Source organism: Erinaceus europaeus, chromosome X, assembly GCF_950295315.1.
Source record: "Erinaceus europaeus chromosome X, mEriEur2.1, whole genome shotgun sequence".
Taxonomy (NCBI): Eukaryota; Metazoa; Chordata; class Mammalia; order Eulipotyphla; family Erinaceidae; genus Erinaceus; species Erinaceus europaeus.
In genome coordinates this window covers 75,003,407-75,023,769 of record NC_080185.1, presented here as the reverse complement: position 1 = coordinate 75,023,769, position 20,363 = coordinate 75,003,407, and the positions used below count along the sequence as shown (strand labels likewise).

The 20,363-nt window shown below is 43.9% G+C and overlaps 2 protein-coding genes across 10 annotated transcripts in view; one reads left to right on the top strand and one right to left on the bottom strand.

Moving 5' to 3' along the window:
* Positions 1-20,363, top strand: part of NHSL2 (NHS like 2) — a 256,157-nt gene that overhangs the window by 203,523 nt on the left and 32,271 nt on the right. For 3 of the 7 annotated variants that reach the window (XM_060183241.1, XM_060183239.1, XM_060183240.1), the window contains exons 2-3: positions 16,727-16,876; positions 20,114-20,241. The exons of 2 other annotated variants lie outside the window; for them this stretch is intronic. In XM_060183241.1, the coding sequence (XP_060039224.1) occupies positions 16,727-16,876; positions 20,114-20,241 (278 nt within the window). The remainder of the gene's footprint in view (positions 1-16,726; positions 16,877-20,113; positions 20,242-20,363) is intronic. 2 more of the 7 variants (XM_060183244.1, XM_060183243.1) reach the window with 1 other exon arrangement.
* RTL5 (retrotransposon Gag like 5) lies at positions 11,167-16,688 on the bottom strand. 3 transcript variants are annotated; one of them, XR_009547580.1, is made up of 3 exons: positions 16,424-16,684; positions 13,063-13,149; positions 11,167-11,947 (listed from the first exon to the last, which is right to left on the bottom strand). XR_009547580.1 is itself a non-coding variant. In XM_007536054.3 (2 exons), the coding sequence occupies exon 1, from the start codon at positions 16,259-16,261 to the stop codon at positions 14,606-14,608; it is 1,656 nt and encodes a 551-aa protein (XP_007536116.1). In that variant the 5' UTR covers positions 16,262-16,688; the 3' UTR covers positions 11,167-11,947; positions 13,063-14,605. The 3 variants fall into 3 exon arrangements, 2 of the variants coding, with proteins under 2 accessions (XP_007536116.1, XP_060039230.1); XM_007536054.3 differs by having other exon boundaries at positions 13,063-16,688; XM_060183247.1 differs by having other exon boundaries at positions 11,167-11,794; positions 13,063-16,688.

Below are 20,363 nucleotides of genomic sequence, written 5' to 3'. Positions count from 1 at the left end.
AATTTGTATCCTTTTCCACCATCATGCGCCAGGACCCCAAAGCTCCCCTCTCACCAAACCACCAAACCTCTCCCTGCCCTCCCTCCCCAGAGTCCTTTGCTTTGGTGCAATACACCAAACCAGTCCAAGTGTTACTTTGTGTTTCCCATTTCTGTCTTTTCTTCAGTTCTTCCTATGAGTGAGAATATACAGTATTCATCCTTCTCTTTTTGGCTTATCTCACTTAATATGATTCCTTCCAGTGCCTGCTAGCATCCACCTGTCTCTCAATGAGTTTTTTTTCAAGCATTGTAGGTTGTAATGTGAGGTTCCGAGTTTCTTTTCTTTTCTTTTCTTTTTTAATCTGGTTTGTCCTCCCAGGCATGATCTTTCTATCCATGCTACTACATAGTAATTTGTCCAAAAGAATCATATTTTTATAATTAAAAGGTGTTGGATTTTGTCAATTCCTTTTTCTGTGTCTGTTGAGACCATGGTGCCTTATTATTCTATTGATATTTTTTGATTAATTAATTAAATTCATTTATAAGGTTATATTCATTCATTATATTTGCACACTTCATTTTATTTCATTAGTAACATTTTAGATGGTACAAATTTGTATTCCTAGAGAAAATCTTGCTTGGTCACAGTGTTTGATGCTTTTTGTATCCTATTGGATTGAATTTGTTTATATTTTGATAAGAAATTTTGAGTCCACACTCATAAAAGATATTGAAATACAGTTTTCTTTTTTTTTTTAAAGATTTTTTAATTTTATTTATTTATTTTCCCTTTTGTTGCCCTTGTTGTCTTTTTTTATTGTTGTTGTAGTTATTATTGTTGTTGTTATTGATGTGGTTGTTATTGGATAGGACAGAGAGAAATGGAGAGAGGAGGGGAAGACAGAGGGGGGAGAGAAAGATAGACACCTGCAGACCTGCTTCACCGCCTGTGAAGTGACTCACCTGCAGGTGGGGAGCCGGGGGCGGGAACCCGGATCCTTACGCCCGTCACCTGCACTTAACCCACTGCGCTACCGCCCGACTCCCCAGTTTTCTTTTCTTATAATGCTGTTTCTAGTTTTGGGGTCAGGGTAATACTATCCTCACAGAATTGTCACCTCCTCTTCTATATTTTGAAAGAATTTGTGAAGAATCAATATTAACTCTTCTTTTAAAAATTTGTGAAACTCACAAAAGAAGCCATCTGGTCTTTTTTTTTTTTCTTTTTCTTCTTTGTGGCTAATTTTTATGACTAATTTAATTTCATTATAAGTTTATTTGGATTTTCTTTAGTCATTTTCAACAGATTGTGTCTTTCTGGAAATGAATGAATCTGATTTGTAAATTTTTTAATTTGTTGCCATACAGTTGAACATAGACCTCCCTCATACTCCTTTTTTTCTTTCTGTAAGATAGATTGCAGTGTCTTCACTTTCATTTCTGATTTCAGTAATTGGGATCATTCTATCAAACTAGAGTTCTTCCAAATTCTCATATAGTCTTTTTTTATTAGTGATTTACAAAATAACAGGGGTACAATTCCACACCATTCTCACCAACAGAGTTCTGTGTCCCTATTCCCTCCATTGGAAACTGAAGTGATTTTCCCATTGTCACAGATATGGGTTGACTATTATTTCCCCCTCTCTCTCTCTCTCTCTCTCCCTCCCTCCCCTCTTTCTCTCCCTCTCCATATATGTTTTTTTCCCATTTTTCCTATAGTCGTGCCTTCTCTTCCATTTTAAGTCACAGCTACACCTAGTCAGACTTCTGAATGTCTTTCCATCTTTACTCTTCTTTCTCTGGGTCCTGATGGAATTGGGTTACAGAGCCCATTAATCATCTTCCCTTAATATTTTTTATATTTTTATTTGTTATTAACAGTTTGTTACAAGATTATAAAATGGTAGTGTATAGTTCCACATCACACCCACCACCAAAGTTCTTTAGCCCCACCCTCCCACCTGCCAAAGATAACCACCATAGTTCTTGTAATTCTTACGGTTTCCTTACTTCTGTTTTGATTTAATTTTTTTGCAAGTTCATGTAAATTAGATCCCTAGATTCCACATATGAGTAAAACCATGTGGTAGTTCTCTTTCATCTCTTTAATTATTTCACTAAGCATAATCACCTCCACTTTCATCCATTTTGTTCCAAAGGCCACAATAGCATCTTTTTGATAGCGAAGTAATATTCCATAGAATATATATCCCACAACTTCTTCAGCCAGTCATCTGTTGATGGGCATTTAGGCTTCTTCCACTTTTTGTCTATTGAATGGTTTGGGCCCCTTTGTCATATATTAGGTGGTTGTGTATATGTGGGCTTATTTCTGGGGTTTTGATTCTGCACCATTGATCTGTGTGTACATTTTAATTCCAGTACCATGCTATTTTTATTACTATTGCTTTTTAGCATAAACTGAAGTCTTGGAGCCTGATATCTCCATATTTTTTTCTCAGAAGTGCTTTGGTAATTTTGTGGTTCTACACAAATTTTTGGACAAATTGTTCAATTTGCTTAAAAATGCCATTAGAATTTTGATAGGGATTGCACTGCAATTGTAGATTGCTTTTGGTAGAATGGTCATTTTAATAAGGTTTGTTTTTCCAATCAAGGAACCTGGAATGTTCTTCCACTTCTGTGTGCTCTTCTCTATTTCTTTTAGCAATGTCCTGTAGTTTTCTTTGTAAAGGTCCTTCACCTCCTTTGTGAGATTCAACACAAGGTAATTTATCTTTTTGGGTTCAGCTGTAAATGGGATTCAGTCTTTTATTTCCCTTTCCTCTGACTCCTTGTTTGCATATAGAAATGCCACAGATTTATGTGTACTGATTTTGTATCCTGTTACTTTTCTGAATTTATTAATTATTTTCTATAGTGTTTCAGTGAAGTATTTCGGGTTCTCTAGATATAATATCATATCATCAACAAGAAGTGATAGTTTTATTTCTTCTTTCTAGATCTGTATGCTTTTGATATATCTTTCTTGTCTGATAGCAATGGCAAGGACCTCCAGAAATAAGTTGAATAATAGTGGAGATATTGAATATCCCTGTCTGGTTCCCAATTTTAGGGAGAAAGCTTTTAGCTTTCCCCCATTGAGAATAATGCTGGCAGTTTTGTCATAAATGGTCTTTATTATGTTAAAGAATGGTCATTCTAATCCCAGCTTTTGGAGGGCTGTTGATATAACCATGTTTTTTTTGTTGTTGTTGTTTGTTTTTTTTTTACCAGAGCACTGCTCAGCTCTGGCTTATGGTGGTGCAGGGGACTGAACCTGGGACTTCACAGAGCCTCAGTCATGAGAGTCTGTTTGCATAACCATTGTGCTATCTACCCCCGCCCCTAACCATGTGATTTTGATCTTTCCTTGTGTTGATACAATGAATTACATTGATTGATTTGCAGGTGGTGAACCATCCCTGTTTCACAGAAATGAATCCAGCTTGGTCTTGGTAAATTATTCTCTTGATATATTGTTGGATTCTTTTTGCCAAGATTTTGCTCAGGATTTTTGTATCAATTTTCATCAGAGGTATAGGTCTATAGTTTTCTTTTTTGGTACAGTCCCTTCCTGCTTTGGGGATCAAAGTGATATTTGCCTCATAGAACATGTTTTATAGTCTTTGCCCTTCAATTTTCTGGAATAGGTTGAGGAGAATAGGCGTTAATTCTTCTTCGAAGTCATAGAATTTGTTAGTTAAGCTATCTAGGCCTGGGCTATTATTCTTGGGTAGACTTTTGATTACAAATTCAATTTCTTTTTTTTTAGTTTGTTTATTTATTTACTTATTTATTTTGTCTCCAGGGTTATTGCTGGAGCTCGGTGCCTGAACTATGAATCCACTGCTCCTGGAGGCTATTTTTTCCTTTTAGTTGCCCTTGTTGTTTATCGTTGTTATTATTATTGTTATTGCTGTCATTGTTCTTGGGTAGGACAGAGAAATTGCTAGAGGAGGGAAAGAGAGAGGAGGAGAGAAAGATAGACAATTGCAGACCTGATTTACCACTTGAGAAGCAGCCCCCTGCAGGTGAGAAGCCAAGGACTCAAACTGGGATCCTTGTGCTGGTCCTTGTACTTTGTGCCATGTGTGCTTAACCCACTACGCTACCTGCCAGCCCCCACAAATTCAATTTTTAAACTAGTAATTGGCTTGTTTAAGTTATCTACTTCCTCTTGGGTTTGGCTTGGCAGGTGGTTTGATTCTCGAAATGCATCCATCTCTTCTAGGTTTCCAATTAGTTGCATAAAGATGTTCATAATTCACATATGATTCTTTGTATTTCCCAACCTTCAGTTGTAATTTCATCTCTCTTGTTCCTGATTGTTTTGTTTGTTCATTTGTTTATTTGTTGTGTTTTGTACTGTTTTTGCCTCCAGGGTTATTGCTGGTGGGGCTTGGTACCTGCACTATGAATCCACTGCTCCTGGTGGCCATATTTCCCTTTTTTTTTAATTGGATAGGACAGAGAGAAATTGAAAGGGAAGATTGAAAGAGAAGAGAAATTGAGAGAGAGAGAGAGAGAGAGAGAAAGATAGTCACCTGCAGACCTGCTTCACCGCTTGTGAAGTGACTCCCCCTGCAGGTGGGGAGCTGGGGGACTCCAACCAGGATCCTTGCATAGGTTCTTGTGCTTCTTACTATATGTCCACTTAACCTAGTGCTCCACCACCCGACTCCCTTGTTCCTGATTTTTTTATCATAACTTTCTTTTTCTTTTTGTCAGTGTAGCCAGTGATTTATCTATTTTATTTATCCTTTCAAGGAACCAGTTCGTGGTTTCATTAATCTTTTTTCCCCTATTTGTTTTTATTGGGGAATTAATGTTTTACATTCAACAGTAAGTACAATGGTTTGTACATGCATAACATTCCCCAGTTTCCCATATAACAGTACAACCCCCACTAGGTCCTCTGAATCCTTCTTGGACCTGTATTTTCGTTAATCTTTTGGATCAACTTTCTGGATTCTATTTCAGTAATTTCTGCTCTGATTTTGACAATTTTCTACCTCCTGCTGACTTTTGGGACTCTTTATTGCTCCTTTTCTAGTTGGCTCAGTTGTGATGTTAGGTAGTTTACTTTAGATCTTTGCTGTTTGTTAACATGGGCCTGTGTTGCTATAAACTTCCCTCTTAGGACAGCTTTTGCTGTATCCCACAGGATCTAGTAGTTGGTCTCTCCATTTTCGTTGTTCTCCAAGTAATTTTTAAGTTCTGTTTTAATTTCTTCAGTGGTCAAGGTGTTATTCAGCAATGTATTGTTCAGTCCCCATAGTTTGGGTTTATTTCTTTGTTTCTTTCTCTCTTTTTTGTGTGTGGTTGATTTCTAACCTTACTGCCTCCTACCTCATGGTCAGAAAAGTTACTTTTTATTATTTCAATATTCACATATTTATTAAGGCTGTCTTTGTGTCCCAATATGGTCAATCCAGAGTAATACTCCATGTGCGCTTGAAAAGAATGTTTATTCTTTTGGGGAGAGAATGAAAGGTTCTGAATATATCTGTTAAGTTCATCGCATCTATGACTTCATTTAAGTCCTCTATTTCCTTGTTGATTTTTTTGTCCTAATGATCTATCTCTTGCTGTGAGTGGTGTGTTGAGGTCTCCAACTAATACTGTGCTACTGTCAGTGTCTACCTTAAGGGCACTAAGTAATATATATATATATATATATATATATATATATATATATATATATATATATATATATATTTGGGTATACATATATTGGGAGCATATATATTGATGATGGTTATATCTTCCTGTTGGATTGATCCTCTAACCAATATGTAGTGTCCATGTCTGTCTCTTATCACCTTCTTTGCCTAAAAGTCTACTTTATCTAATAGCAGTATCTCTGTTTCTGCCCTATTGTTTGCATTATTGGCTTGGAATACCTTATTCCAGTCTGTCACCTAGAGCTTCTGTTTGTCTTTATTTTGCATGTATGTTTCCTAGAGACACAGAATAGATGGATCTTGCTTTTTAATCCACGATTAAATCCATAATTGAATGGCGAATTTAAGCCATTCCCATTTAGGGTGATTAATGATAAAAGTGACTTGCTTATAGCCATTCTGATTTTTGTTTCGAGGTTGCTCTTATATTCTTGCTGACTCTTTTTCCTGTTTGTTTTTGTTTGTGATTTTATGTGGATGGTTTTCTATAATGGTCTTGCCTACTGTCTATATGTTTCCTATTTGTCTTTGTGCTATATTTTGTTTTGTGGTTTTCATGAATATTTTATCTAACTTACAACATCTACATAAGTCTTTTTCAAGTTGGCCTTTGTTCACCAACATTGGACTATGTCACTCTATTTTGCTCTCCCATTTCCTGTGTCTGTTTTTCCCTGTTGTGTTCCTGGTTCTATTCCACTACTGATCATCTCATTAAAAGCTGGGATTCCTTTGCTTCTTCTTTTCATATGAGACTCCTCTCAATAATTATTGCAAGACAGATTTGGTAGTGGCAAATTCCTTCAGTTAATAAATGCATTTTTTATTATCTTTATTTGATAAAGACAGTCAGAAACGGAGAGGGAAGGGGGAGATAGGGAGAGAGAGAGGGAGAAAGAGAGAGAGAGAGAAAGAGAGAGAGAGAGAGACCTGCAACCTTGCTTCACCACTCCCAAAGCTTTCCCCCTGCAGGTGGGGACTGGGAGTTTGAACCTGGGTCCTTGTGCACTGTAATGTGTGTGTTCAACCAGGTTCATCACCACCTGGCCCTCAGTTAATGAATTCTTGCAACGATATTTATTTTTCTTTCTCATTTGAAGGATAATTTAGCAAGAAACAGAATTTTTGGCTGGAAATTCTTATCTTTTAATATTTTGAATATGCCATTCCACTCCCTCCTTGCCTCTGGAGTTTGTGATGAGAAATCTGATCAAAGCTTCCCTTCAAATGTGACTTTCTCCCTTTCTCTGGAAGTCTGCAATATTTTTTCCTTGTCTCTGGTTTTGGAAAGTTTTACAGTAATGTGTCTTGGTGTGTGTCATTTTGGGTTCAAAAATTTAGGTGGATTTTAAATTATTTTATGATTATTTCAATGTGCTTGTTTTCTACTTATGCAATATGATTATAATTCTACCTGTTTTATGCATCTGAAAATATTGTTCTTTCAAGAGAATCCACCGAACAACTGGAAGGCTAAAAGAGATAGAAAAAAAAAAAAAAAGAAAGAAAGAAAACACCCTGATCTGTATTGTAGTGCTCTCTGGCTCCACTGGCCAAATTTTTAATTCATGTAATTATCTCTATATTTTTTCTCTCTCTTATTTGACAGGACAGAAAGAAATTGAGAGGGAAAGGGGAAAATAGAGAGGGAGATAGAGACATACTTGCAGCATTGCCACACTACTCATGAAGCTTCTCCCCTGCAGGTGGGGACAGAGGGCTTGAACCTGGATCCTCATACATGGTAACGTGTATGCTCAACTGGTTGTGTCACTACCACCCAGTCCCAACTATCTCTGTCTTACTAGAAAGTTCAAAGAGCACTAACAGAGAGAGGAGGCCATCATCAAGGTGCTCATCTCTGAAAGTTTCCACTCTCCCTTCCCTTCCCTGCGTATACTGTGCACACCCCAATGCAACTGGAGAGACACTCCCACTTCTGCCAGCACTGTGTCAATCCTTAGCTAGATGGACTCACAGGAGACCAGCCCCCTTTCCAAGGACTTCTGTCAGTGCACCTGTCCCCCCCACACACACACACACACACTGGAAAGCGGAGTGTGAATGCTCTCACAGAGAGTGGCAGCCTTGTAACAGCAAACTCAATTGAAGTCATGAATCAGCCTGCCCTGAGGTGGAATTTTGAGTATCCTGAAGCCATGGAGTCTTGGAGTCCAGAAGTCCAGAGAGGAAGTTTCTCTTTCTTTTCTTTCTTTCTTTCTTTCTTTCTTTCTTTCTTTCTTTCTTTCTTTCTTTCTTTCTCTTTCCTTTTTTCCAGAGCACTGCTTACCTGACTTATGGTGGTGCTGGAAATTGAGTGTGGAACCTTTGGTACCTCAGGCATGAAATTCTTTTTGTATAACCATTATGCTACCTCTCCCACCTCAGAAAACAGTTTCATACAAATGTGGTCTCTTGAGCTGAGGGGAAGATCGCCAGCTGTAGCGGGACCAGGGGTACTTGGAGTGTGTGTGTGTGTGTGTGTGTGTGTGTGTGTGTGTGTGTGTGTTCCTTTCAGAGGCCTGAAAGGAAATGATGGGAGTGATTCAAAATGTCTGGAATTTAGACTGAATGGAAGATGAAAGTAGGATGGCATGGGCAGAAGTGGCTTGTGGCTCCTCAGATTCCAGAATCAAATTCAAAATCTTCCAACAGAGGAAGGAGAACTGCTGAAGGGCTTCTGATGCAGAGCAACCAGACCCATGTGTGTGTTTTGAAAAGCACACACTCCCTCTTCTAGGCTTACAGGAGCTGGAGTGACTGGGAGTAGAAACTAGAGACACTACTTCTGAAGTCAGGTGAGAGATGTGCTATAACCAGTTATAACTGGGGAGAGAAATTCTGACCTCTCCTAGCTCCAGTCTCCCCAGTAGGCAGTGAGGAAGCAACAGAGCAGTAGGCCCTCAATTGCTGGAAACACTTGCCCTCCTCCAGGGTGGTTGTGTATATGGATCCCCTGGGGGAAGGCTTCCTGGGGCCAGAACACCATTATCACGATGTCACAGGTAGATATCTTCCATTTGAACCTTCTCTCTGTGTCTTTTTAAATATCTATTTATTTTAGTGAAATTGATATACAGAGAGAAAGAGAGAAAGAGACAGAAAAAGAGAGAGAGAGAGAGGAGGAGGAGACCAGAACACTACTCAGTTCTGGTTTATGGTGGTACTGAGGATTGAACCTGGGACCTCAGAGCCTCAGGTATCAAAGTACTTTGCAGAACCATTATGCTGTCTCCTCAGCCTTTTCCTTTTTTCTTTTTTCCTATCAGGGTTACTGCTAGGACTTAGTGACAGCACACCACCACCATTCTGATTGGTGATTTTTCCCCCTTGTCCTTTTTTTCCCCTGATATAGGTAGAGAAATAGAGAAGAGAGTGGGTGAGGAAGAGAAAAAGCACTGCACTGCAGCACTGCTCCATTTATCATGAAACTTCTCCCCTGGAGGTGGACACTGGGGGCTTAAAGCCTGGGTCTTCAGGAGTCGGGCAGTGGCACAGCGGGTTAAGCGCACATGGCACAAAGCGCAAGCACCGGCGTAAGGATCCGGGTTCGAGCACCTGGCTCCCCACCTGCAGGGGAGTCGCTTCACAGGCGGTGAAGCAGGTCTGCAGGTGTCTTTCTCTCCCCCTCTCTGCCTTCCCCTCCTCTCTCCATTTCTCTCTGTCCTATCCAACAATGATGACATCAGTAACAACAATAATAACTACAACAATAAAACAACAAGGGCAACAGAACAGAGTAAGTAAATAAATAAATATTTTTTAAAAATTAAAAACCTGGGTCTTCATACATAGTAATACATGCATTCTATTGGGTGCGCTACCACCCAGTTCCTGAACCTCTTTAATTAACTGCCCACCCAAGAGCAGAATAAGAAGTTTGGGCCCAGTGTTCCTACACCCTGTCCCAGCAGAGTCACTGAGATGAGGAACCCAACATGCCTGTGTGACAAGTAAGGAGAGAGAAACCTCAGAGAAGTGACCAGAGCCTGTTCCCTCTCAAAGGAAATATCCACCCTCTTAGACCTTCCAGAGACTTTCAAGTAGGTCCTACTGCTACCAGAGCAACCAAGGACACTGGGCTTTGTGTTTCTGTGACTGCTGAGTCCCTGGGGAGAAGTGGCCAGCAGAGCTTTCCCTAGTCTAGGCAGGAAGCAGGAAGTGCTAGAGAAGCTAATCCAACACTTTGGGAATGCCTGTCCCCAGGTCTGGGAGTCCCCATGAGGCCAGTTCTGATTGCTAAGAATCAAGTTGAACCTGGTTTCTCAGGGCCAGACCTCTGCACCCACCCTCTGGCACATTCCTCTCCCAAAGGTATGCTCTGAGTAGGTATTAGAGAGAGGCAGTCCATGTCAGACCAAGGTACAAGCTGAAGGGCCAGTGTGCTGTGAGACCTCAAGGCTAGTGCCTGCTCCAAGAGCTTTCTTCTTTCTTCTTCTCCTTCTCCTTTTCTCTCCTCCTCCTCCTCCTCCTCCTCTTTTCTACCAGGTAATTACTGGTACCTGCATGACTACTGGGAAATAAGCAAACTCCAGAAAGGGATTCAGTTTGTTCTTAACACACAATCTGAAGGGAAGTGTTGTTCTGGGGATTTAGTCTTTACCAACTTGCTCACTGGTATCCCATAGCACCACCTAGTGTCACAAAGTGTAAGGATCATTCCAGTGCCTGCATCCTGGCCCTCTTTTCATAACCCCTGGTGGGTGTCTGTGTGTGTGTGTGTGTGTGTGTGTGTGTGTGTGTGTGTGTGTGTGTGTGTGTGTGTGTGTGTGTAGGAGCTGGGAGTGTGATGGATATTGATATATGATTATAATGCTGGGATACTCACACCTTTTTTCTTATAATTCATTTAAAAATGATTTGCAAGACTGTAAGATAGGGGGACGGTGGTGGCGCACCTGGCTGAGTGAACATGTTATAGTATGCAAGGGCCCGGGTTCAAGCCCCCAGTGCCCACCTGCAGAGGGGAGGCTTTGTGAGTGGTGAAGCAGGGCTGCAGGTTGTCTGTCTGTCTCCCTATCACCCCCTACCTGCTCAATTTCTGGCTGTCTCTATCCAGTAAAGATAATAAAAAATTTTTTTAAAGATTGTAAGATAATAGGGGTATAGTCCCACACCACTCCCCCTCCCATTCAGTGATAACCACTAGTTCTCCCAAGAGATGGGTTGTTAGAGATGGGTTGACTACTTTTCTTCCCCAAGTTCATGTTTCCATTCTCTAGATCCCACATATGCTTATTCACACCTATAAATCTAAGTGGAGAACTAATGCTATTTTGCATCATGCTACTTCCCCCATCACCACCACCACGTCCCTCCCAACATCTGCTATCCACAGATATCAAGAACTCTCCGTAGGTCCCTTGCCTTATTTTCCTCATCCCAGAACCGAAAGACTTCAGGCTGTGGTTGATTCAAGCAAGGTATGTGAGAGGGCCCTAATATCTATTAGGTATCCATCACTGTTTGCTCAGTAAACCAGAGAGACAATCTTTACACACCCTTTAGATATTTATTAAGGAGAAAGCTTTACTATACAGAACAAGTTCTCAATTTTCACAACACAGTAATACACAAGAACATTTATTTATTTATTACAAACCAATCTCTTCCTATGTCTCTGAGACTCCTTGGGCTGACTTCATACCCCTACATGCATTTATCGCCCTCCCACCCCTATTTCAACCCAAGAAATCACCCAAATCTAAAAGTTCCTCTCAGAAATATCATGGTGTTATATCACAACAAATATTGAGGATCTAGGAAAGGGAACAAGAAAGTCAAAGAGAAATCCAAGGCCCCTTGCCACCAGAGGGCCAGAAAACAGCTCACTAGTCAATCTGCTCTTTGTCTAGCTGAGACTACAAGTTCTCAGAGTGAGAAGCACCATGGGAACTGGCAGGCTTGTGTTGAGGAGTTCCTGGGCATAGGGGTGCGAGACTTCTTTACATATCTGCAGGAGCTTGAGCATCGGGGTCTGTGTGTCATCCCCATCAGCAATCAGAGTCCACATGCTCAAAGCATGGCAGTTACCCCTTCTGGAACTGTCTCATGAGGAAATAACTATAAAACACAGATTTTTCCTCACAGGGTTGTTTTCTCCTGCAGTGGGAGGTGGGGCTGGAAGAAAGCAAACAATTTAAATGTGCAGCAAGTGAGACGTATACTTAAGTCAGTCAGTATGCACAGCTGCATAGGCATAGCCATTTTAAGTCCTGCTGATCAAGAGCTTGGGAGACGACCTCAGCTTTGAAAAGACGTAGTGAGGACACTCTAGAAAGAAAGGCAAAGGGTTAGTAGTGTTTGGTTGGGGGCCGGGCGGTAGCACAGCGGGTTAAGTGCACGTGGTGCAAAGCACAAGGACCTGCGTAAGGATCCCGGTTCGAGTCCCTGGCTCCCCATCTGCAAGGGAGTCGCTTCACAGGCAGTGAAGCAGGTCTGCAGATGTCTGTCTTTCTCTCCCCCTCTGTCTTCCCCTCCTCTCTCCTTTTCTCTCTGTCCTGTCCAACAATGGCACCAATAACAACAACAATAATAACAAGAACAATGATAAACAACAAGGGCAACAAAATGGGAAAAATGGCCTCTAGGAGAAGTGGATTGAGCCCCATCAATAACCCTGGAGGCAAAAAAAAATAGTGTTTGATCTGCATGGAAAAATTATAAATTTGGGGTGTCTTTCTGTCTTTATAGTTTTCTCTATTTTCCAAATATTTCTGTAATAATTGCATATTGCCACTTTCTTTTGGAGTAGGGGAAATGCATTTTTGATTCATTTTTATTAAAATGCTGTTTTACAAGACAACTGTCACAGGGGTGACAACCCTGTCACATCTTGCCATGACAGGTGTCAGCATACCTCACCACCACCAAAGTGCCATCTCTCCAACAAAGGCACTGAGTCGCAGACTACTCCATCCCCCCCACCCTTTTTTTTTAATCCTTGGCTCTCCTGAAATCAACCAATTTATTAATGTTTCACCCTGTTCCCCCCTGCTGTTTCTTGAATCCAATTTAAGAATGAGATCATCCAGTATTTAGGGAGGAGCCTTTTTAAAGGGCAGCAACAGGTTGTAGGAGCGCATCTCCACTGATTCTTAGACTGGAAGGTTTAAGATTTTCTTTCATGTAGGCTAGGGAGGAAGCTCAGCCTGATACAGCACAAACATGCTTGTCTGAGATTGCAGAAGCTGCATGGCCAATCCCCAGCACCACCTCATGCCAGAGCTGAGCAGTGCTCTGGTCTCTTTCCCTCCCCTCTCATTCTCTCATGTAATACTTCTTTAAAAGACTTACTTAATTTTAAAAGATTCGTTATTTAAAAAATAAATTTTTTTTAAAAGGTGGGTTTTTTTTTTATCTCCCACTGATGAATAGAGACAGCTCACCAGAAACTAGCTGGAAGGACTGTGCCTCCTCTTCATCTCCTTCCTCCTGTCTTCAGGCTCAGAATTCTAAGGCTGGGTTGACGTGCTCTGTCAGATTCCGAAAGTGAGGAACAAGGGTCTTCACTTACTACGTTTTCTTCCCTCTGGTCACAATCACTTTGGCTTCACTTGCCCAACTGCCAGGCACCACTGTTCAGGGCAGTTCAGGCCAGTGGTGGATATTGCTGGCAATCTATAGCCAGAGTAACATAATGTGTGCTTTACTCTGCCATCACAGTGTTTTCTGGGAACATGGCAATCAGTAGGTCACTTTATGAGGACACCTAGATTTGTGCCCAAAAGTCCCAGGAGGAATTACTAGGAGGTGGGCACCCTCAGTATCTAATCAAAGCCAAATGCCAGGCCTGGCCTACTCACCCCTGTCCCCCATCTCAGCTGCCCATGTGAGAAATGAGGGCTCCAGGGTCCAAGGCTGCACTGGGTACAGTCTCTGTTTAGAGAAACTTACTGTCTCCTCTCAGAAGTCTGTGATCCTTTATAGCTAAGTTAAAACCCTCGCTTTCTTTGCCAGTCCTTGAAGGACAGGCTAAGGGGGCCTCCCCTAAAAGCCTGAGAATGGCAAGTCTCCTACAAAGACCTCTGGCTGAGGCCTGCAGTCCCAGGCCTAGCTGGGTGTTTTGTTAACACAACCATCAGGAAGGATCCTCTTTACAGTGGCAAACTGAGTTGTTTCTGCTTTTCTATCTTTTTTTTTTTAATCGTCTACGTACTTGTTGATCTTTAGGCAACATCAGAGAAAGGGCAAAGCCTGAACCACGGGAGCCTAGGAGGGCAGTGTGATAAGAGAAATGGGCCCAGATTTGGCAAGCAAGTCTAAGGAGCCTGATACAGTAGTCCACAGGGAGGTGGAACTTGCTGGCAGTCAGTCAAGGGTAAATCTCAATGGGACACTTGACCTAGGTTTGCACACTCTCACTGCACTCAAAGTAGGGGCCTCTTCAGTGTCTCCCTGCCTGTAGATATGTCTTGAAGCAAGCAGAAGCTTTCTTGATGCCATTACTTGATGCCATTCTGTCCTCCAAAACATACACTTAGCAAGGGGACTCGGTGGCATTAGGAGTTTCTGAACTCCTAATTGGGGCAAATCAGTGAAGAACTAGGTAAAATCTTGGTGATGCAGTCAGAGATCAAAACCACAGAACACAAAGTGAGTAAGTGCAGACGAGGTGAGGGAAAGGAACAACTACACAGGAAACAAAGCAAGATGACCAGCCCATTTATGGGAATTGGCTCTGGAACCAGTTTTCTAGTTTGTGGCTAGGACTGAACAGAGTACGTGCCAAGGGGTCAACTATTTCTGACCCCCTCCTTTCCCAGGCGGCTTTGGTTAGGCCACTGTCACTCCCTAGTCAGTGAGGCAAGATGGTCTGCAGTTCTCTGCATCTTCAGTACTGGTCAGTAAAAGGGGCAGGTGTGGCAGCAACAGCAGGGGTAGGGGACACAGTAGAAGGGTGTGTTCCAGGAGGCCATCTTGCCCCAGCATTCACACACGAATTCTGCCTCTCGTGGCCCGGTGGCCCCCCTGTCTTGGACTGAGGCGGAATAGCACAGGGGGACGTCTTCGAACTTGGCGTTGGCCTAAGCGACCTATATGACGAGTTAGTGGTGGTGGCGAACTGTAGAAGGGTGAATTGATACCTGGAAGGTCTTCCAGAGCCGGGACTCGATTCTGGTTCCTTCGTCTACTAGGTTGTGTTATGGGAGGTGGTACATTCAGCAAACTGTCTTGATAGTCAGCAGTTTGGGATGAAGCATTGGCAAAGATCGGTGGCACCTCAATAAACTCTTCTAGGTCCTCTTCTTGGGTCCCATCTTCTGACTCTTCCTCTGGTTCTAATTCCTGGCTCTCAATCTCAATTACATTTCCTCCCTTACTGTTGTCCATATCTTCATCCTCACTATTAAGCATCTCCACATCCACCTCCTCATCTTCATCATCTTCCTCCTGGTAAATTATAATCTCCTCTTTCTGTATCATCTCCCCTTTATCCTTCTTCCTCATCTCTTCCTCCCTGTTCCTCCTCTCCCCCTCCTCCTCCTCCTCCCTCATCTCTTGCTGAATAGTTTTTATAGGTCTCGGTTGGTCCTTCTGATGAAGCCTAGATATTTGAGTACCTTCATATACATCCTCACTGTAGTGTTCTTTTTCGTCACTACCATGGTCATTGGGCTCCTCATCAGGGGGGAATATCTTGTGTACTCGAGGGAGTGACCCTGGTGTGGGGACACGCACTTTTCTTTCTATCTCCACACATATGACAATCAGGTCCTCCAGGTTGGCCATGTCAATTGACCATACGAGTTCTTTGTGAATGGATTCTGACAGGCCTCTGAGGAATTGGGTTTGAAGGCGGCAATCATCCCAACACAAGAACTGGGTCAGGAACTGAAAAGCATCTACATAACTGCTGAGGGTACAGTCTCCCTGCCTGAGCTTTCGGACAGCCTTTTTAGCCACAGAGGGGGGGATGGGGCCACGGAACTCCTTGCGGAGCTCATCCAGAAAGCAAGGGAAGTTGGCATGCAGGGGGCTTCCCTCCTGGGTGACTAAGGAGGCCCAGTCCTTGGCTCTACCGCTGAGAAAGGAGATCAGGAAGGCCACCCGCTCAGCCCCCCCGGGGAAATGCTCTCCATGGTCAGCTATGAAGGTCTGTAGCTGCATCAGGAACTCAGCGAGGTGGACTGGGTCCCCTGCAAAGGGCTCTATCTCGGGGCGATCGAGCATCTGCACCTGCTGTTTAACAGGGGGCGGGGACGGGGGCAGGGGTGGGCCGCCGGGCATCGGGGGAGGCTGAGCGGGCCCCTCCGGGGCGCTGCAGTCCTGGGGAGCACTGAGCAGCAACTCATCCGGGGCGCACTCAGGCTCAGCGCTCGGGGGGGAACAGCAGAGGACAGGCAGGTCCCCGTCGGGGGCCGCGTCGATCTCGCTATGCGCGAACTCCAGGTTCTCTTCGGCCGGGACGGGCACCGGCCGGCGGACACAGCTGGAGACGCTGCTCCGCAAGGAATTCACCTCGGCCAGGGCTCTTCCGAGCTGAAGGCCCAGACTGGCATTCTCCCCGCGAAGGGCGTTTAATTCTCCTCGCAGGGCGACATTGGCTATGCGGAGGCAACTGAGACTTTCCGCCGCCTCGGACATCTGGGCTGGCGGGGGCCACGGGGTGGCTGACCGACGGCGAGCTGAGCTGGGCTGGGCTGGGCGCCACCGCCCAAGGAGGAAGAGGCGGCGGCGGAGGGGCGCGGGCAAGGCCGGACCGCACCCACCAGGGGGAGCACCGAGCTCGGCTCAGGGGCGCGTTACCTCATGCGAGGGGTCGAGACGGCCGGCATCGGCGAGAGGCGGGACGCGCCAAATGGAGGAGGACCCATGCAAGCGGCGGAGGCAGGCAGAGGGCGGAGGCGGGCGCAGGCGGCGACGGAGCAGGAGCGCGCGAGACTCAACGCGCGCGGGCGTGTCCTGCGGCCGCTAAGCGTCGGCCTCCTGGCACCGCCCCGCGGGGGCGGGTCTCGGGCAATCGCGGGCGCTATTGGCTGCCGCACCGCGCTCTTCCCGCCTCTCCCGTGGGCGGTACCTCACTCTGACTCTCTCGTTCCCTTGCTGCAGCTAACGCGGCTCGGGAAAATGCGACAGCGGCTGCCCACTCGAGGTCGTCATGGCGACAGCCAGTGAACGTGTTCCTCTCCCCGGGCAGGCCCCCGAGTGTAGAGGAGCTGCTTCGCGAGGCGCAGCTCAATCTCCAGAGCCTGTTGCAAGGTACTGAGAGGGAGCGGGGGTTGAGGCCGGAGCCCACTGGCGAGCTACGCTGCGGCTGGAGGGAGGCAAAGAAGAAAGAGGACAGGGACCACAGAGAAAAGAGGCATTTCAAACCTACTGTACGATACAACACACATGTTCATTCTTTGGCCTGGGCAGAACTTCGGTGGTTGTTTACCCACCGCCACCACTTTTTTTTTCAGTCCAGTATTGAGGATGCAGGTGGAACTGAGGAGGGCAGGATCTGAGACAAGGCAGTGGGTAGAGCCACTCTCAAAGAGAACTGGACGGGAGAGTACCACATTGCAGGTCCACATATCCTCCACACTTTCTCTTGCCGCGTGACCCATGCCTTGGCAACCTTGGCACTGGAAGACAAAGTATATCCCTGTGGGGTCTCCCACTCTGGTCTTCATTCACATCACTCTTGCAATAACCTTACCCATGTGTCACTTGGTTAGCTACAGCCTCACCAAAATAAACCCAATACATAGCACCCAGAGTTAACTCATCCTCAGTACCCAGCCCAGTGTCTTTCTGATACAGACATAGCTAGGATCTAATTCAAATCCCACATCTAACTAGTTGTGTGACATTGTGCAGATTACTCAAACTTTTTTTTTCAGAGCACTGCTCAGCTCTGGTTTATGGTGGTGCGGGGAATTGAACCTGGGGCCTTGGAGTCTCAAGCATTAGAGTGTCTTTGCATTATGCTATCTCCATTATGCTATCTACCCCTGCTCCCAGATTATTCAACCTTTCTGCATCTCAACCAGCCATCTTTGAGCTGCGCATTCCAGTTCCCCACATGATATAGTTTTGTGAGAATTAAAAATAGGATGTATGCAGACTACTTAGCATAATTATCTGGCAGCCGGTGAACCCCTGTAATTGACAACACCAACTCCCATTTGTATGTCTTTTGAAACATAGGCTGAAGTAGGTACCATCTTAAAGTTAATTTAAGAGAAAAGCACCATGACTTCCAACAGAACATTACAATATGAAAAGCATACTCATTTGGCCAGAGGGATTATCCAGTATGGGTTGCAAAAATATTAAAATGTTGAGACCAATAATAGGGAACTGTAAATATCTAGTCTGAGATTGCAGCAAGGTATTCATCGGTCAAGATCCAAACTCTTTCTTACTTTTCCCCATGCTCATCCATATGCTTTCTCCAATGTTCTGTTCTTGCCACAAAAATTAAAAAAAAAAACTCTGACATTCACTCAGCTCTTAGCATCATTCAATCCCTAATAACTCACCTGAGATGCTTTGAGCCATTCAGTTCAAGAGAATTTATCTACTTGTTAACTACTTTTCTTTTCATCAGTTTATCCATTTACTCATTCATCTGAGACTCCAAGGAATAGATTTTTTTTCTCACTTAACTGGGCTAAGTTTGTCAACATAAAGAAATCAGGTCATTTACCATCCTTGGAGTTTTCAGAAGACCTAGTACAAGGCTGAATCCACAAGAGGTATGTTCAGTAGGCATTTCTTGAGAGAGCATCAGGTATGAAAAGAGGCTTTCTTTACTTGTACTCTTTATCCATACCAAGAAAAGTGAGCACTTATGAAGAATACAAAAAAAACTGGCCTGGGAAGATAGGATAGTAGTTATATAAAAGACTTTTGTGCCTAAGGGTCCAAGGTTTCAGGTTCAGTCAACCAACATCATCATAAGCCAGAGTTGAGTATTGCTCTAGTGAAAAAAACAAAAAGCAAGAGAAAGACAAAAAAAGACAATAAAAATCTTCAGCTGGGAGCTGGCACAAGGAGAAATAACTCAAGATCATAGTGCACAGGGCTTGCATGTCAAAGGGTCTAGGTTCAATCTCTATCACCACTATAAGCCAGAGATAAGCAGTGCTCTAGTCTCTATCTCTCTCTTAAAAATGAAATAAATCAGTCTTTAAATAAAATTTCAAATGGACTATGCAATTGGATAGCAGTCATCATTCCTACATCCCTGCCAGGGAAGTGATGACCTTAAAGAAGTAAGATTACAGTAGACATTAATGTGCCTTGTGTTCAGATAACAGAGCTCCAAATATGCAGAAAGAAAAGAATGACTGTGCTCTATGTTGCTACCATAAGCAGAATTAGAACCTATGGGGGGTGGAGATTTTTTTTGTCTCAAGATAAAGAACTTTCCTAATAAGCCTGGCAACTTTACTGTCCTTGGATTGAATGAGCTACTTGGGGAGTAAAGTTGTTCCCCTTCGCTGCAGTTGTCTGCAGAGGCTAAAGAAGCACCCCAAAGGGCCACACAGTGTGGAGTGGGATACCAAAGAACCTCTGAGGTCCCCCATCCTCCACATTACTGTCATTAATTTTTATTATTTCATTGGGGTTGTTGTCTTTGACATTTTTCCCCCTTTACCAGAGCATTACTCAGCTCTAGTTTATGGTGGTGCAAGGGATAGAACCTGGGATTTGAGAGACCCAGACACGAGGATCTCTTTGTATAACCATTATACTATCTACCACCACCAGTTGTTGGCACATAGTTGCAGCATTTCTATGATTCTCAAAGACTTTGCTCAAATGTGCATAAAACCCTGTCTGTTGGCTGTTTACTCTCATTCATTCGTTTGTTCATCGAATTCATCACTTAAATGAAACCTCTTCGAATGTGATGCATCCGACTTATTCCCTGACAATGGCCCTGAATTTCTTCTCTGCCACAACCTCTGCCTTCCTTCACTTTCACCTTAATCTATCCACACACATACCTGATACAACCTGTGGTGAGACCTTGGCCTGCAAAGGTTCAAGTTAGAGTTCCTGACATCCAAGATTGTGCTCCAGATTAGACTCCCTAATGCAAATTCCAATGACTTCATGCTTCACTCAGGTCATTCCCCTAGTAGGGCTTCCAGAGTTGTGAGGAGCTGTAGGGCTTCAAGGAGAAGACCTTGCAGAATGAAATAGCCAAAGGCATCTGAATCCTGAACTTGTTCTCCAAGTTAAGTACTTAAGGTGGGGGACATTGCCCCAGCACAACTGGAATGTACTGATTGATTCTCTTTTCTCCCTGCCCCCCCAGAGTCCTAGGTAATGAGTATTTCCCACGTTTTACTCCAGAAACTCAGATCCTGGGAGCAATCCTAGAGAAACAATGCAAGTCAAGCCTAGCAGCTAGAGCAGGAGCCTGGGCACATGGTCCCTCCCCAGCCTGATGCTTGGGTATGGTCCCATAGAGTATATATCTACTCTGCTATTTTTCAGAAGAATATGAGGAGCAGTGCTTGGAGGCTAGACTTCTGGGGCAGACCTTCCGTTCTGCTGATGAGGTCCCTGAGCTCACTCCCAGCCCAAGGCCCCAGTCTGCCAGGCATCTGGAGTTTGTGTTGATGGTGAGTTCCCTCTTGTCCCATCTGGGAAAGCCAGCATAAAGAGCTTGACCTGCGTCCATTGACAGGGGACCTCAGGCTGCTTACATTGCCCACCAGAAGCTTATATTGCTTCTCGCCTCTGC